The sequence below is a fragment of the Aedes albopictus genome, unplaced genomic scaffold (assembly GCF_035046485.1).
Source record: "Aedes albopictus strain Foshan unplaced genomic scaffold, AalbF5 HiC_scaffold_68, whole genome shotgun sequence".
In the NCBI taxonomy this organism is placed as follows: domain Eukaryota; kingdom Metazoa; phylum Arthropoda; class Insecta; order Diptera; family Culicidae; genus Aedes; species Aedes albopictus.
In genome coordinates this window covers 24,854-43,335 of record NW_026917509.1, presented here as the reverse complement: position 1 = coordinate 43,335, position 18,482 = coordinate 24,854, and the positions used below count along the sequence as shown (strand labels likewise).

General features: G+C 42.2%; 1 protein-coding gene and 1 long non-coding RNA gene across 3 annotated transcripts; one reads left to right on the top strand and one right to left on the bottom strand.

The window, feature by feature from the left end:
• Positions 1–737: 737 nt before the first annotated feature.
• On the bottom strand, positions 738–3,214 carry LOC134284744 (uncharacterized). The gene is made up of 2 exons (XR_009995915.1): positions 2,859–3,214; positions 738–1,215 (listed from the first exon to the last, which is right to left on the bottom strand). It is a non-coding gene; the product is annotated as an uncharacterized LOC134284744 (long non-coding RNA).
• Positions 3,215–4,694: 1,480 nt separating this feature from the next.
• LOC109621450 (mucin-2) lies at positions 4,695–18,020 on the top strand. Of its 2 annotated transcripts, none has more exons than XM_020075472.3 (6): positions 4,695–5,546; positions 11,956–12,047; positions 13,057–16,322; positions 16,392–16,562; positions 16,621–16,728; positions 16,792–18,020. In XM_020075472.3, the coding sequence occupies exons 1-6, from the start codon at positions 5,305–5,307 to the stop codon at positions 16,939–16,941; spliced, it is 4,029 nt and encodes a 1,342-aa protein (XP_019931031.3). In that variant the 5' UTR covers positions 4,695–5,304; the 3' UTR covers positions 16,942–18,020. The 2 variants fall into 2 exon arrangements, with proteins under 2 accessions (XP_019931031.3, XP_062699956.1); XM_062843972.1 differs by lacking the exon at positions 4,695–5,546 and adding an exon at positions 11,537–11,902.
• The last annotated feature ends 462 nt before the right edge of the window (positions 18,021–18,482 follow it).

The window sequence follows — 18,482 nt, the reverse complement described above, 5'->3', positions numbered from 1 at the left end:
CTGACCACGTTTTTCTACGCAAATGGTTGGAGGAATCCATCCCAATGGATGTTCCTAATTATTCGCTTCAAAGGCCCTTCATTCATGCGGTATGAGAAGGGCTTTTATCATTATTCCAATACTATGGAATAGAAAAAGTGATCATAGGTATAAGCAGTTTTAATGCCAGCAATTCTAAATATTTCCAATGAAGAAGGAAAAAGGTATCATTGTTTTCCTTTTGGCTTTCAAAAACCCAACAATGTTCCTTCTTTTAAAACATTTTTTTCTTAGAATTAAGGCAATTAGTATTTTTTTTGGAATTATAACTGCTTACATTTTCAACATAGATTCTCCCTTCTTTTCTACATAGGCTGTTCTTTCAAATTGCACTTTTCAGGAAATTATGGGCATTATTGCAACCACCGGTGTTAAATTGATGTTATATTTATTATATATTTTTTTCAAATTTCTAAACACCTGTGCTTGTGGTGCCGATAATTACCTAAACATTGCAACTCGAAAGAACAGCCCATGTAGAAAAGAAGGGAAAATCTATGTTGAAAAAGTAAGCAGTTGTGATGCCGATAATTTCCTGAAAAGTGCAATTCGAAAGAACAGCCTATGCAGCAAAGAAGGAAACATCTTTGTTGAAAATGAAAGCAGTTATAATTCCTATAATTGTACCAATTGCCTAAATTCTAAAAAAAAGCTTGTTTAAAAAAAGGAACAGTGGTGTTGGGTTTTTGAATGCCGAAAGGAAAACAATGTCACCACAGACAAACAGACGTAACACTTCGAACATTTTTCGATTCAAATTTTAGTCTCGGAAACAGATTCGCTTAATTCTAAAAGGACTGAATTTGGCCAACCATCAACTAGGTGGCAGTAGTGTCAAACTCGAACAAAAACGATGCGAGCGCCGCGGATTGGCAGTTGGTCAACCCTCAAATAAACCGTTAAATCGAAGTACGATGGCAATTATCAGAGTGTTACGTTTCCTTCTTCGTTAAAAAAATGTTTGAGTCGTTATAAGAATTGTTGGCATTACAACTGCTTATATGTTCATCAACAATTTTCCCTTCTTTTGCATAGGCTGTTCTTTCGAGTTGCACTTTTCAGGAAATTATCGGCATCGCAACTGCGTATATACTTTTTTAACATAGATTCTCCCTTCTTTTTTGCATAGGCTGTTCTTTCGAATTGCACTTTTCGGGAAATTATGGGCATTACAGCCTCCACGGTGGGGCTGGCTCACCGACACTTCCGGTCCGCTTTAGTGCTTTATGCATCATTGTGGCCAGGTGTTGCTCTAGTTTTTCCAACTGTATTGTAAAGCATGAGCGGTGATCCTTGGCATTCTTGTGTGAATTGGGGTAGGTACTCGAAATGTTGATCGATCACCGATTATTGCTGGCAGATGTAGTGGAAAGTTTGTCTTAATACGTATCAATCGTCTCTGACAAACGAGAAAAACTGACCTCACTGATTACCTGTCGCTGAGCCAAATTTGGTATAGAGTCTTCAGTCTCCGATTAATCGCTTCATGTTTGATGGAGGTTTTTAATCCAATGGGTTACATAGCCGCTATCCGAATGAAGAGAGTAATGTTCCGCGTAATATATCACAAATCGAAAGAGGTACGGTACATTAAGTGGAGCGGATATACTGAATTGGGTACCAGACCAAGTCCCTGCTGGGTGGCGCTAAATAGGTGAGCCATAGACAATAGAATCGTCAATGTCGTAGGGCATAGTATGTGACTATTGTCGAAACAACACTATTTTTGGTCATTGTCCAACCAAAATCATAAGCGGCGTCCACTTATACTAAGCGCATAACTATGCTAGGGTCAAGATTAGGATGAAATCATTGGTAAAATATAATAACACTTTTTAGTTTGTGTAGTTAGTTGAACTAGTGTTGACTTTTTATTGGGACATTTTCTGTAGGTTTATTCTGGATTATAATGCATTAGCTGCCCGTTAACTGAATTATTTTAAAACAGTAAACAACATTATTCCTTCTTGATAAAATATGTATGGACATAGAATTGCCAAACTATACATCTGATCAGATATTTTTCCGGTATTACATTTGGGGTAGAGTGTTAAACACTTAAGGAAAATAGTTTTTCAATGTCAGACAAACATCACATGAACACAGCTACCAATGTACCAAACCTTATCTACTGTCTTCTCATTTTGCCGCTTCCTATCCTCAATTGAACTTATCTGACACTAGTTAGGACTGTCTGTGGGAGATCCGGGTTTCTAATTTGTGTAGGGCTTGTTAAAACGGGATGCCTGATATGTGCTGCGGACAAATGGGCTGGAAGTACTGAGCAATCACAATTACTGTCGTACTAATCATATTAAATGCATGCTTTTCTACTTACATCCCGAACGTCGCCAACCGGCAAAGAGGACATGACGAAAAGACGCGAGATTGCCCTAACAAAAACTAGAAAGGCGATGAAAATGGTCACCGATGCAACGATATGGAAACAAAATAGATGAGAAATTATCGACCAAATTATTATCTATGAACATATCGCTAATGTTCTTTATCATTCTTTCTTTTTCTCGTTACAGCAACAAAATCGAAACCTCTCTATTGTCTCTTCATTTTCTGCCTCTTCCCATCCTATTCCCACATCTTCCTATATCCTCTACCCCATCTATTTAATGTATCTGACACTTGTTGGGACTGGTAACGCCAGCGCCTGCCTGTGGAAGATCCCGGTGTGCTAATTCGGTGTAGGACATGTTAACGGGGGAGGCTTAGTAGGTCCACATCTGCCTACAAGCAGATGGGCTGACAGTTGTCGGCCTGGGTGTGGACTGAGCAATTACAATTATGGGCATTACAGCCTCCACCGGTGTTAAAATTGCTAAAATATTTATTTAATATTTTTTTCAAATTTCTAAATACCTGTGCTTGTGGTGCCGATAATTACCTGAATAGTGTAACTCGAAAGAACAGCCTATGCAGAAAAGAAGGAAAAACTACGTAGAAAATGTAAGAAATTTTGATGTCGATAATTTACTGAAAAGTGCAATTTGAAAGAACAACCTATGCAGAAAAGAAGGAAAAATGTATGTTGAAAAAGTAAGCAGTTGCGACGCCAATAATTATACCAATAACCTAAATTGTAAAGGCAAATCATGCTTATTTCCAAAGTTTTTAAGAATTTTTGGCAGGATGTTTCTTCCGGTGATTCCTTACGATTAAATATTTGATTTTTAGCGATTAATATAAACCATTCAGGGTATCCAGTTAGCTTAGTGGTTAAGGCTATGGATCGCCAATCCGGAGACGGCGGGTTCGATTCCCGTTCCGGTCGGCGCAGTATCATAAGGTCCGAGGCCATAAAGTCCCAGGACTTTATGGCGCATTTTTTCGGGGCATAACGTCCGAACTTGCAGATACGCCACGAAGTCCAAGGAAAGAAGGCACATGGGATATTTTGACGCATCCAAACTTTTGGACGCTATTTCGCAAATAAAAGCGACCTAATGTCCGGGACTGTATGGCCTCGGACGTTGTGATCCGGCCCCGTTCCGGTCGGGAAAATTTTCTCGACTCCCTGGGCATAGAGTATCATTGTACTTGCCTCACAATACAAATTCATGCAATGGCAGGCAAAGAAAGCCCTTCAATTAATAACTGTGGAATTGCTCAAAGAACACTAAGTTGAAGAGAGGCAGGGCAAGTCCCAGTGCGGACGTAGAACCATAAAGAAGAAGAAGATAAACCATTCAGATATAAAACAATACAGGCAAAACATTTCAATAGGTCCTATCTGCATTTGAGAGGCTCTCTTTGTTCACTTTCTCTTTCAATTATTGTAATGTAATGGTACACTTTTCAACCATTTTTGCAGTACAAATCAAAAGACGATTGTGTTGACCATCGTTTAATGCAAGGAGACAATCATAATATAAATAAACAGCTGAGATATTAACGAAAGAGAGGGAAACCAAAGAGAGCCTCTCTTCTGCAGATAGGACCTTTAGACATGTTTGGCCTGAATAGTTTTATTTTCTTTCTGGGGAATGGTACATTCTGGGGAATAGAATTCTGGGGAATGGTACATTCTGGGGAATGGATTTCTGGGGAATGGTACATTCTGGGGAATGGAATTCTGGGGATTGGTTTTCTGGGGAATGGTTTTCTGGGGAATGTTATAGAATCAGCGTGACAGAGGGGGGAGGGGGGTGGTCTAGAAATCCCGAAAAACGATGACGTAATAAATGAATCTTCCCATATGGAATTATCTCAAAACCGCTAAAAAAGCCAATTCACTTTTTGTGTGCCTTTCGTTGAACGTGAGGGAACAAAAATTTCCCTCTTTTCGGCTGACGCGTGATGGCGCGCATCCCCCGAGTTCGACTCTGACCACTGCTTGCACACGAAAAACGCAAGCGAAAAGAGGAAAAAGAAACGAGGTTTTTGTGCGATCGAACTGCGCTCAAAAGAAGGAAAAAAGCCTCTGAAAAATATTTCGTATCAGGACAGTGAGGACTGTGGAAAGCGCGTACAACACTAGACTTGGGAGTACAATTTCGCGGAGTGTGCGTTTTCGTGGACAATTCAGGCCGCAAATGGTGCTTTTTTGTCGGGAAAAATTGTATTGTATTGTATTGTATTGTATTTATTTTACTGAACGGTAACATGTTAGTTTTGAACTTTAAGTCATGTCAAGGAAATTGTGAAAAAGTGCAGGACATTGTTGGTGGAGTGCGGATTTGCTGCTGTCGGAGCGTTTTCTGGTACAATTTGGCTTGAAAACGGGACTTTTCCCTCTGGGGAGCCAGTCCAATTTCATCGGGAGGAAGAAAAGCGGATCATCGCGATTGCTGGCTTCTGCCTTGAGGCTGACGGAAGTTTTCCTGATTTTTCGGGATTGATTACAAGTTCGAGTTGGGTGGATTGTGAAAAAAAAGTGAATTTCGGAGGTGAAAATTTGTTGGGTTAAGTTTTTTTTTTTGCCAGCACGCGAAAATTGAGGAAAATTACGAGACTTCCCTCGCGCAGACCACACTGTTGGCCATGGCACGCTTCGCTTTGTTGCTAAGGAGAATTTCTAGCTGTCATAAGAGGCTTCGTATTAGGAAAATTAATCAAAGTTGAAGTTCCCTCGAAAATCTCCATAGAAAGTTAGTGGAAGTGGAAGAGACCATAAAGAAAGAAGACCAGTTGGACATTTGCTAATTTTTCTTGAGCGCTGGCGTCTTGACGGCAAAAGTTGGAAGACACAGTTTCTGGATAAGTCAAGCCAAAGGAAGCGGTGAAGGCCAGGTGGGAATTGTCCCTCTGGGTATGAGCACTCCGGATAGCGGAGATAAATCTGGTTCCGGAACAGGGACAACGAAAATGCAATCATCAACGGGATCGTCTGCTGGCGGCGGCGGCGCTGGCGGAGCAGGAGGCAACGCAGGCGGTAGTCTGCCGGGATCTGGTGGATCCGGAGGGCCAGCCACAGCCTATCCGATCGATTTGGCATCGGCATCCAAGGTTTTGGTCCGGCCAACCGAGAAAACAAATATGCCAACGACGTACAGGTAATTATTTTCGTATTTTCGTTTTCTTTCGAAGCTGTGGGGTCTCGTCGCAATTTCCTTGGTAGAGGTTTGGGATTTTACCTTGCGTGAGTGTGTGGTTGTACTAGGCGGACGAAATTCATGGTAGTTGTGCTTATGGTGCTGCTGTGGGAAGTGCAGTGCTGGCAAATGCGAATGTGACTAGTAGGAAATCGGTCTATATCTCCCAACACGAGTGAGAGCTATAAACTCAAACTTATAGAAATACAACTTTTATCATACATAAATTGATTCAAATTAAACGATGAACAGAATCTAGATTTTCTAGAATGAAGCGTCGATTAGAATATCTACTGAAAACCCGAAAACAGTTTCAAAAGTCAGGGTCATATTCAAACTTTTATTTTTCCATCACTGTATTGGATAATAGGGAGTTCACGAGTGTTGGAAATCCTATATTATGTGGCACTGCTAAACATCAACATTCACAAAACTTACATTCACTACATTTATAGGCACATATTGGGGTGCTCAAAACATTCAGTTAATAATAATGTTTCACTATGTATAAGAAAAAATGCTTTACATAAGTATGGTTGCACTTTTTTTGTCACTTCAATTTGAAGAAGAGAGAGTAATCGGTAAAGTGAAATTGATCATGCTACTTTGGCCCTTATTCAAGCACAATCTAGAGACTACAGTGCCGTTCTTTTGCAGAAGGATTTCGTTGGCAACACAAAAAAGTTAGGGAAATAAACCATCTCGGCAGGGCTCCTATTTTGGGCACTTTCCAGCTATAACTTAGTCAATTTTTGAGGAAATATACAATTTTAGAAACGCGCAAGATACTAAAGCTAGTATGACACTCTTTAACTAATGACAAATGTTTGACCACTTTTGACAGTTAAATTTTGACCAAGTACCAGACGTGCCTGCCACACGATATACACATGCAAAATGGTCATTGGCAGAGGAAGCTCTCAGTTAATAACTGTGGAAGTGCTCATAGAACACTAAGCTGAGAAGCAGGCTTTGTCCCAATGAGGACGTTACGCTAAGAAGAAGAAGAAGACCAGACAAACAAACATATTTGTCACTCTTGAAAAACAAAAAGGGACAAACAGAGCCAAATAAGTTGCCAAAATTTATCTGTCAAAAGTAGTCAAATATTTGGCGTCTGGGCAAAGCGTGTACGAGCACCTTAAGGTGAACATATGACGAAGCCACACATTGAATTTTCAAGAGCACAAATCTGACGAACCGAACTCCGCTTTGCGCTGAAAAGTTGATCGATTGGTTCTCCGCTGGTGGTGGTCAATCGATCAACTTTTTTTTTTTTTTTTATCTATTTCGTTTATTTTGAGGCTCACTCGCCGGTTCCAGCTTTACAGAGCCAATATTCGTTACATTTATTTTGTATTATAAATAGGTAAAGTAACTCCTTTCCGATTTTTATTTTTCGGCAAAATATTCTTTTCTTCCGACGGAGTGTCGACTGCAGCAGCATTGTGGCCCGTGTTGGTGGACCCCTGTTCCGAACAAACTTTTTTATGTTGTTTTCGTTTTTGCGGTGGTGCTACACCGGTGTAGCACTTTTGCACTGAAAGTGTTCGTTTTTGAATTTCGTGCTACACCGGTGCAGCACTTTTTCTGCACCGCGCATGATAGTGTAGCACTCAAAAAATCGGGAGTGTAGCAGGTGCACACCGTGTCCACCAATCAGCGTTTGCAAAGTTGTCAATATTTTGGTGTTTATACACGCACACCAATGCAACTGCACCGAAAATGTTCGTTTAAACAGCGACAAGTGTAGCACGAAGCGGTGTAGTACCGCCGCAAAAACGAAAACGACATTAGTTACGTTGTCCTTTTGTTTGTTTGATCGCCGGCGCTTGTGAGTCACAACGTTGAAATCACCAGATGATGTGCTCGAAGCATTGTCTTCGACGTCAGTCCAATCATCATTGTTCTGCGTTTTTTGTTCTTCAGCCGTAGGTTTGTTTACAGCAACAGGTGATGGCTCTTCGTTGATGTTGTTAATTGGGTTCTTTAGGGGTACCCGGATTATTTCATAATCGGATTCTCCGCCCCAAAATTAGTCTAAATCCAAAATTTCATAATTTTTGGAGTCCAGGAACTATTTTTAAAATGCATTTAAAGTTTGTATGGGGAAATTTTTTTGTTCGAGTCGAACTGTCATTTTAGCGATTGAACTGTCATTCTATCCACGAAAGTTAAAACTGTTTTGTTAATTTGACCTTCAAAACAAAGGTATTGGAATCCAATAAATTGACGTAATACTCAGAAAAATGAGCTCTTTCGCTTAGGCTATAGAAAATAGCAATATTTTATTCATTAAACAATCCAATTGGGGGAAAATCGGCTCGATTGAACATCCCATCGGATGGCGGCGAAGTTAATTTATTGCTCGTGGAGGAACTAGAGCTCGAACAGTTCTCCTTCGGGTGGGCCGGTTGGCCGCATTGATGGCATAGTTTAGGCTGAGAAAGGTAAGAGACCATTGTTCTCTCGTTTTCGATGGTGATATAGGATGGAATATCACGAAGTAATCGCATCCTCAATACACGAACGCCGTTCGGAAGTGCGGAGAAGTAGTGTTTCCACGCATCGTTCCGTATGGAAACCACCTCCCCATACTTCAGCATATGGTCGCCGATAGTAGAATTGTCCATCGATAGTGGAAGATCGTGTATTCGCACGGTTACGGCGTCGCTGTCCACGTAAACGGGGATGCGAAACGCTTTACCCGCGCAAAGCATTGTTCGCTTACAATAGGGCAGATCGGTGAAGTACTAGATTTGTAGTAACGAGCTGAATTTTAGTATGGTGAGAAGGTCAATTCTCCGTTTCTGCAATGAAATGGTGCAAAAATCGTGGGTATTATGATTCCTTGCCTAATATGATGCTGTTTGAGCAAAACTTTGGGCAACAGTGTTGTTGTTTTTTCCATTTCTTTCAACATAAACAACATAGTTATCCAAAGTTTTGCTCATACAGCATCAAATTAGGCAAGGAATCATAATACCCACGCTTTTTGTACCATTGCATTGCAGAAACGGAGAATTGACCTTCTCACCATACTAAAATTCAGCTCATTACTACAAATCTAGTACTACACCGAACGTGCCCCATTGTTGTCCAATTGATAACGCGATGCAATATCAAAGCTCTTCATTTCGATGAGCACACAGTTGCGGGCGTGATGCAACTGTATGCTTTCCACATGCGAATATTGGAGATTAATCTCATCCTCCAAAAACTGCTGCACTGTTCTAATATCCGGACGAACCGGCAAAACAGTGAAATCAATCACAAGTGTGTTTTTTCGTACACTACACATGGTTGTGATCGAGAGCAAAGCGATACAAGAAAACACGACCGACGTACGCGAGGATTTGCAGTCAACTGATGAATCGATCAACTTTTCAGCGCAAACCGACTTTTGGTTCTTCAGATTTGTGCTCTCGAAAATTTGAGGTGTGGCTTCGTTATATATTCACCTTAATATATCTAGCCTAGTACAGAAAGTCAAGTCCCTGGGTTTGGATTATATCTTCCAGGAATGATTTTAGGCATGTGGCCGGTGTGCTTTGCATTGCAGTAATGATTGGAATAACGGAATGTATAAGCAATGGCGAACAGTTTTGTAAATATCAGATCTTCAAGTCATCTTCTATAGTTATACTGATCATGCTGCCGGGAGAAAGGAAGATCACTATCGTATTTGTACTGTAATCAGCTAATGTTATATTATCTCCTATGGTGTTGTAATACCATTAAAAGATCTCATTCGAAGTATTTTTTTTAAATAAAAACATGATAATTTTAATCCATTGCAAATATTAGACCAAACTTTCTGTTATATATGTAATTTTACGTATGATGATTGGCCCCTACAAAAGTAAAATCAGCATTTTTGTTTGAAGAGATAACGAACTTCAGTAATGTGTTCTACATTTTACTGATCTCCGGTAATTTGAGTCGCTTGTTATCCGGGAATTTTCATATTATACGGAAAAGGGGCTAAAAGTCAGTGAAATCAACTACCGATTTTCAGTAATCATTGCTCCTGTACCGAGTTTTCGCCAATGTAAATGAAAACAATAACCTGCTGCTCTCACGGACAGCTGTCAAACATCCATTCACCACAGAATCATTTTCCAGGAGCTGCAGCAGAATTCTTATCGAACTTGATTTTGCCGTCTAGCAGCAGAAGACTCGATCTATTTATCATCCCATCAACTCACAGGTGAGGACTACGGGTTCTGCGACGAATTGATGGAAAAGGTTTTGGGACTAGATCATCGAAGATACTGCAATGTAAGGCTTCTCCCGTGTGGCTCAAAGATGTGTTTCCTTACACACTTTAACACCAGCAGCATCGCGGGTCTAGTGTTGTTTAACCGCTTTCGCAAATCCGTCGCAGATTCTGTACTATCCACCCAAGAGCTGACAAGGATTTAAAAAGACGGTCCTCTTGCCGGCATTCATGACTATCTGCAATATACCTATGCAGAAATGATTAAATAACACAGAATCCGAGGGAGTGCGAGATATGGGCAAGAATTGTGAAACTGGGGAACTCGGTAGTCAGCTGTGAACAAACAAATAACTGAACGTCAGTAAATTGCCCCCACCAAAAAAATTCTGACTAGCTCAGTTATTATTTGACAGATGATCAACTTTTCAATCTACATACTCTTCGGTAATGGGGCACGTTCGGTGTAGTACTAGATTTGTAGTAATGAGCTGAATTTTAGTTTGGTGAGAAGGTCAGTTCTCTGTTTCTGCAATGAAATGGTACTAAAAGCGTGGGTATCATGATTCGTTGCCTAATTTGATGCTGTTTGAGCAAAACTTTGGATAACTATGTTGTTTATGTTGCAAGAAATGGAGAAAACAACAACACTGTTGCTCAAAGTTTTGCTCAAACAGCATCAAATTAGGCAAGGAATCATAATACCCACACTTTTTGCACCATTTCAGTGCAGAAACGAAGAATTGACCTTCTCACCATACTAAAATCCAGCTCATTACTACAAATCTAGTACTTCACCGATTTGTCCTATTGAACAAATACCGAATAGTCATAGTGGGTATCATGATTCGTTGCCTAATTTGATGCTGTTTGAGCAAAACTTTGGATAACTATGTTGTTTATGTTGCAAGAAATGGAGAAAACAACAACACTGTTGCTCAAAGTTTTGTTCAAACAGCATCAAATTAGGCAAGGAATCATAATACCCACACTTTTTGCACCATTTCAGTGCAGAAACGAAGAATTGACCTTCTCACCATACTAAAATCCAGCTCATTACTACAAATCTAGTACTTCACCGATTTGTCCTATTGAACAAATACCGAATAGTCAGCAGTTCAAAAACCCAGTAAAATTTTACCTAAGTTGGTAATCTAAATCTGAGACATCTAAACTACCTGTGTACTTGACAGAACTTTTCAATAGAGTAGAGACTACATATTTGATATGACATGATAGGGCAAAACAATAACATTACCTAAGTTTGTTAATCTAAAGCAATTAATTGACAAATTAACAATGAACAGACGACATGAACCTATCTACAAAAAAAAAATTCACACTTTCTATCGTAACCTTCCGGATCAGTTTGCAACAGTGTCTTCTTGGATGCCATCCCGTCCGTGCACGTCTGGTAAACTGCTTCAGAAGGATTATGTCCTGTACTATTCAAGTTCTAGTTTAGATGTTTCAGCGCTATCCAGCAACCGGCTCGTAACATTTAAAAAATATGGCATCTTTGGTGTTAATTGTAGGAAAATCAATAATCTAGAAGTTTGCCGAAAACCACATTCGGCAATATTAGGCTTCTGAACTGAGTTATAGAAAAATGAATCAAACGATTGCCAGGTGATCTAAAACATCCTTGCCCTTGATTGCAATTGTTGCCAAAAAATTGAACTAATAAAATAGCATATTTGAACGTTTTTGAGTCATTTAGGTAAATGGCATCCCTATTTCAAGGAAAGCTGATTTTATAAAGTACCCATTATTGTAATGGTGACGCGAATAAAGAAAGCAGCACAACGACTAATATAAAAAGCACTTACGACTCACAAACGAGACCGAACTACGTCTGTAGAACGTTTCTCTGTAGTTCGCCAGTGATAAGCAGGAAAACACCACAACAGAATGAACGAATCGCAAGTGCCATCCCAACGGCAACCCGCAACAACAGCAGCGGGCGACGACAACAATAACAACAACAAGACAGAAATAGAAAAAAAAAGTGTCACCCACCGCCGTCTGCTGCGGCCTATCAGCTTATCACCATTTTTCCTCTCGGTCTCTCGTTTGTGGTCGTGTTTGACTAGAAAAGGTAAAATACTAATTGGTTGTTTTGTTCGATTTTTATCTCTTTTTTTGCCACAGAATCAACAACTCGGCCGGCAATCAGATGCGTGTGGTGATACCGAGCAATGCAGCGCAGACGTTCTATCGACACTCGATCAACTTGAAACCAGGTGAGTCTAGTCTGGTTAGTGTGTTCTCTGCCATCGTCATCACAATCAGCTCCTGCTACCACCCCAAATCCCCAACTCCATCCCCCAACACCCATCTCATCGTGATCAGCTGAGCCGGTTCAATTATTCGTTTCAGTAGAAGGGGAGAAGTGGTATACTATGGTACTGAGTTTTCTGTTACTTTCGTTCGTTTTTACATAATACGTATGCGTATGTACGCACCTAGCCGCAATTCGCCTTGGATTGAACGGTTTTGCAGCAGAAATCAATGTGCGTTGTCTCTCTCTCTCTCTCTGTGTGCTGCATCATGCTTCCAGTCTGTAGTGTCGCGATTCGAAGTGCGTGCGTTGCAGTTTGCTATTAGTGAATATCGAACGAAGATTTTTTTTAGTTGGTGTAGGTAATTTGCTGAATTTTCTGCTGGCTTTGATTTTATTAGCACGATTGCCTATGTTTTCCCATTTTTCAAGAAATAAAAATTGAACTGGAACATGCGGTACGTTCTTTAAACAAATGGGTTCGTAATTGTTTCTCGGCATTTTACATATCACGAAATTTACATAGATTACAGATTACACAGCTGTTCCTTCGTTTCTTTTCAAGAAGCTCTTCGACGTATATTATAAATTTATTTCTTCAAATAGATATTTTTGCGCTTTTAAAAGTTCTGTAGGACTCTAAAGAATTAAGATAATGCTTCTGTTTTTGTAAATACTTCAGATCAGTATTTTTAAACCCATCTTGAGAAAGTAATTCGAGTAAAAAGATTGTTATAGAAATAAACGCGAAGAATGTGCCATTTCCAAATGTTCCAAGCTTTATGTGCTATTTTACTGTCCATGAAAAGCACCATGAACAGCCATCAACCTTGGTTTCTATTAACGATCTTTACAATAGATTCGAATGATTTCTGAAAAACGTGTTAATCCCATATTTTGATGGCCAGTATTCTAAATTTGGCATGTTTAAAGTTTGTTCAACTTAAATAAAGCAGTAATTTCCATTTCAGATCCATCGGCCAACCGCACGCAAATAACAGCTCTTCCGGCCCGGACCGTAACGCAGACATCGATCACAGTTTCACGCCCACAGACACCGGCAACGTATAATGTTCCTTCACGGGTTCCCACAACGGTAGCAAGCATTCAAGCACCCAGAGCCGCTCTGACCACTCCCATCCGGATTCCAACGCCTCCGATCAGTGTGGCTAACATAAATACCTTTGTGCGTCAGTCGGTTCCTTCGCGTACTTCCTCTCCATCTACTGCCATCATTTCGCAAGGAACATCGGCCTGGATGCCAAACGTTCAAGTGCAAGTTCCCACACAGTTGATACGGACAGGAAGCATCACCCAAGCTCCTAGGGCACGGGTCGTAGCACAAACTATTCCGGCCAATCAATCATCGGCCAATGTGAACAGCGCAACAATCACGGCCAACGTGGTAGCTCATCCGACATCGACCCAAGCCAGTCAGCAGAATGTGTCCCTCAGTGGAACGAACCCATCGCAAGCATTTGTGGCAACATTGGCAACTGCAGTACTTCCGCCGCAAAGGCAAATCACTTCAACCCTTGTCTATACTAACAACAACTCGCAGCAACCTTACTCTACCGGCACTAATCCCCAGCGGCTAACACTGGCCACCACGCTTTCTCCCCAGCGACCGACCGGGGTGCGACCCATCCAACGTCTCCCCACGTCGAATCTGGGTGTCCGTGTTACGGCCGGAAGCATCAGTATCCGTACTCCAAGCGTACCAGTTCTGGCTCCTACCACTGTACTAACCACAATAGCATCCGGAACGGCCGGAACTCAGAACCGAAACTCCGTTTCTACTGCGAACATCTCGAATACTATCCCAGCTCGCATCATCCAGGTACAGAACCCGCAAAGCGGGCAAATCATCAGCGGAGGCCGACTTCCCACCAATTTGGTGAACATTCAACCTCTGATCGTCAGCAATAACCGTATTCCCCACAGTAACATCCAGCCTAGTTTAACGATTGCGCAGGTGAGTAAACTGGCTTCAGTTGCCACTCCGTTGTCCAACAGTTCCGGCTCGACATCTACCGGTCAGGATGTGGGAAGTGGCGGAGGCACAACAACCCTCCAAACCGCCTCTGGACAACAAATCGTTGTGAGCTCCGGGCAAGCCAGTGCAGGATCGACTGCCACCATTATCACCGGTAACTTGATATCTGGTCAATCAGGAAGCGGTGGTATCCAATCGCAATCCCAAGGACAAATCGCCCAAATCGTAAATGTAAATTCTGGCACGGTGGGTTCCGGTTTGTCCGGTCAGGGACCACAGATTGTAACCGTTAGCCAGGGGCAAGTAATTGGAGGTCCCCAGACCATATCGGTGTCCAACTCTGGTGGTTCCGGATCGACCACGGTCATTCCAATTCCCTTAGCTATCACGGGAGGAAGAAACACAACAACCATTCCGGTGTCGGTTGCCACTTTATCCGGTGGACAGAATCCGATAAGCATCGTTTCCGGCGGAAGTACGATCACAGGAATCGTAAGAAGCACCACTAGTGGTGCTGGATCAGGACTTGGGACCTCTACGATGCCATCGATTTTACCGATTGCAAAAGTTACGCCGCAACAGCTGAGTAGCTTGAGCACAATTGAAGCCGTTAGCAGTTCGGCCCCGTACTCAGTTTCCGGCACTGGTGCCTCCTTGTACATTCAAACGAGGCCACAGCAACCGAGCGCCATCGTTACGACAGTGGCCAGCTCTGGAAAGTCCAGTTCGTTGAATGTTGTTTCCGGAACAAGTTCCGGATCGACCGCAACGATTTTCCCGACGTCTACTTTGTACTTTGAACGGGTGACGGCTTCACCAGCTTCATCCAGTCAACCGGTTACAACATCCGGATCCGGAGCGATAGCCCTGGTACAGAGTGCTTCCTCTTTGACATCTACGACGATCACAACAACGAGCGCTATCAGTGGCCCAGTCTTCTCGATATCTTCCAGCGCGCTGAGCAGTGGTTCTACACCCACCGGAAGCGGTTCCGGAACAATAGTATCCGGCGGAGTATCCAGCGGCCAGTTAGGCTCATCTAATGTTATCACTACAACCGTGCCACCGTTGCCATACTCGTCTTCGAGCGGTTCGTTTGCAATCGTCCAGGCTTCCGGGCGGAACATATCCGGCCCGATTCATGGCATTGTGTCATCATCTACCGCTTCCGCTCAATCGGCAGGACAGTTCCAGTCGCAATCCCAGCAACCTCAGTCGCAGCAGACGACAACGCAAATTCAAGCCGTGCCAGTGCGATTCCATCCGCAGTTGCTGGTTGATGGCGGCCAGGCGCAGCAAATCATCATGACCGGATCTTCGGCGGCCTCCGGGCAGTCTCAACAGCAACAACCGTCGCACATGCTTATTCCGGTTAACCCCGGTGGCAAAATAGAATCCCCTCAGTCTAGCATTCTGCGCAAACGTGGTGGATCTCCCATAAAGGCCGGCAAAGATCTCACTCAAACTCTGATCGCCATGGGCAAAGAACGAGCTCGGGATCGGGAAATGGAACGAGAGCGGGAACGCGAATTGTCTCCACCCTCACGCCCTGCATCAACGGATGGCTCTACAACAGTGAGTGCCACATCCAGCCCGGGAGCCGACCAGCAAGAGCAGGAGGAAATTAAAGCGATGGCATTTGCCAACCGAAACGCGAACAGCGATTTGCCCTTCAAACCCGTCCACGAGGAGATCTTCCTTCACGGACAGCAGCAGCCATCAGCCTCGAATCAAGATTCTCAACAACTCGGTCATCCATTCCATCATGGATCGTTACCGCATCAAACGTCCATGGCCGCCGGAAGCAGCAACGGAAACTACGAACAATCACCACGTAAGAAACCACGCAAGCAGAACGTTTCCGAGGGACAAAAATCCGTGGCTAACAGTTTGCAGTTCTACGCCAACAACGAATTGGACAATACCTACCACCGAATGGATACCACTGGAGCGCAGAATTTGGCTACGGCTGCAGCAACCGTTACGGCGGCGGCAGCCATTGTGGAAAGCATCGCAGCTCAGCAACTACTCCATTCGAAGCAAGGTGGCAGTGGTCTTGTCGTTACGGATTCTAACAATCTTACCAGCAAAGCTGTTGGAACTTCTGGTAAACATGACGCATCGCAACAGAACCAAGGTGCATCGGGCATTGCTAGAGATGGTGCGGTGGTGCCGGCGAAGGATGTCCCTGCGACGTCAATTGCCAACTCTCGAAAACCCCGGAACGTCAGCTTATTGGAGGTTTGTATCTTCCTATCATCCTGACTTTTCCAGAAATATCTAAAAATTTCTCTGATTTTTCCCTTGCAGTCATACAAGCAAAGCTGGAAGGCGGCCAACAATCACTTCCAGCGCTACACGGACGTGAAACAACGGGAGGAACGGCGTCCCACCATCGTGGACATTGCCAACCAATCGCACGTACTGCAGAAGGTCAACGGCTGGAAGATTTACCATCTCAGTGCGCAGATTGAAGATTTGGTAAGGATGCTTCTGGGTTTTCTGTTGTTCTTCAACTTTATCGTATCCTATTTTACAGTGTGAACTGGAATCTCAAGCGTACGACAAGCTGGATCAGATGCTGAAAACGATGGAAGCAACGCCGAAACCGTCGGCTGAAATCGAACGTATCAACGAGTTGCTCAAGGTAAATATTCCGTCCTTACGGGAAACTCAAAGCATACACTAACGAATCTCTCCCCGTGCACAGGGCAACATGCAGCGCAGCAAGATCATCATCGACGGCATCAACGAGGCGCGGACGCAAATCATGAAAATCTTCGACCACAAGACGCACGTTTCGGACATCATCCAGCGGTGCGCCTCGAAGCGGAACTTCAAGAAGCGGGAGAAAAGCTAAGCGCGCCCACGTGGCCCACTTCGCAGCAAGTTTGTGAGTTTGTATATAAATCGATCGATGCTTTTCGCTCCATTGTACATTATTTCCGAATTTCCGGTTTGGAACTCTTAATTGATAAGTAAAAATTGTGACCGGTAGACCCGTTTCTATGCCGTAGTATTTTGATCAACCTGTGTACATTCTTCGGAGATCGTGTGTGCGCAAGCCCGGGAGCGGCTGAACGGTAGATTTTAGAAAACCTAGGATTTAAATGACTCTACAAAATGGTGGTATTACACCATGTTTTGAAAATTGTTTTAAAACATCATTTAGCTTTTAGGTCTACAGGTTGTTCGAAGCTTTTTCAGAGCTATTATTCTTAGTTTGGTAAACGGGGATGGCCTTTGCTATGTTGGGGAAAAAGGGGGTTGCAACTTTGCGTACTAGAAACCACTAGATGTTAAGTTCTTATAGTATTTTCAATGGTTTTACGTGCAATAATAAGCTTTATTAGTGGCACGGGACGCGAAGAAAGAGAAAATGAAGAAAATCGAAAAAAGTAAACCCTGTTGGTGAAAATCAGAAGTTGCGCCCACGTTGATTTAGATTTCCCGAGGCATCCCTCTATTGTGTTTAGGAAAATATTTTAAAATATGTTTAGCTATAGTAAACTGATTTATTTTGTAATAGTGTCATAACAGATTGAACTTTATTAGCTATTAAAGTGCATGGTCTATGTCTTGAATAAGAATGAAGAATTTCAGTTTGTTATTACCTCTATGAAGTAAGATAAATTTTCTATTTCATTAAAAACTCCTTTAACGATAACTTAACATCCGCAAAACTCAAGAGAACAGAAAGCATATAAAATAAGACATGATTTTAAAATGCTGATGCAATTTGAGTTCAAACGCAAATGAACATATACTTACAAACTATTATAAAAGCAAGTGCGAAAGTCTTGGTTCTTAGTGATCCCAGCAGAACAGATAAATGAGTGACTACGAACGGGGATTACTACTTCTCAATTTTACATTTACGAAGCAAATGTGTGTTACTAAATAGCAGTTATTTCGTGAAAGATTAAACGATAATTAGTAGATGCGTTCGAATGTTCATTAACCGAAAGAAACTCCTCTTTTTGTGCATACTGTTGGTTGGAAATCTACTATCTAACTTCCTAACTTCCTGCTGCAAGCCTTCCCGTTCCTAACGAAGCCATGATAAAATCGAATGATATGATTTCTTTTTTTTTTAATTTCTTTTTTATTCGTGAATTTGACCTTAAGCTAATTCTTCACACAGATATGATTTCTAAGAATTCAACTATACTAGGAAAAACTTGGAAAACCAGGAATCCTCGAGGAATTTCATTTATCAGGGAAAAATCTGGAATACTCAGGGAAATGTTACACCGTTCAAAAATAAAACACGAATACCAAGTAATTAACTTTACCACTTGTAGATCGATTCAGAAGTAGAGTCCACAGAGTTTACTACATTGTTGGTATTACATAAATCTGGTAGTTGAAATCGATCTAGTTATACCAATACAATGACCT

Excerpts from the sequence above, each read along its gene's own strand:
- LOC109621450 (XM_020075472.3), top strand. The coding sequence starts at position 5,305 with ATGAGCACTCCGGATAGCGGAGATAAATCTGGTTCCGGAACAGGGACA. Across the intron at positions 16,323-16,391 it reads GGAACGTCAGCTTATTGGAG|TCATACAAGCAAAGCTGGAA; the intron begins GTTTGTATCTTC and ends TTTCCCTTGCAG. Across the intron at positions 16,563-16,620 it reads GTGCGCAGATTGAAGATTTG|TGTGAACTGGAATCTCAAGC; the intron begins GTAAGGATGCTT and ends CCTATTTTACAG.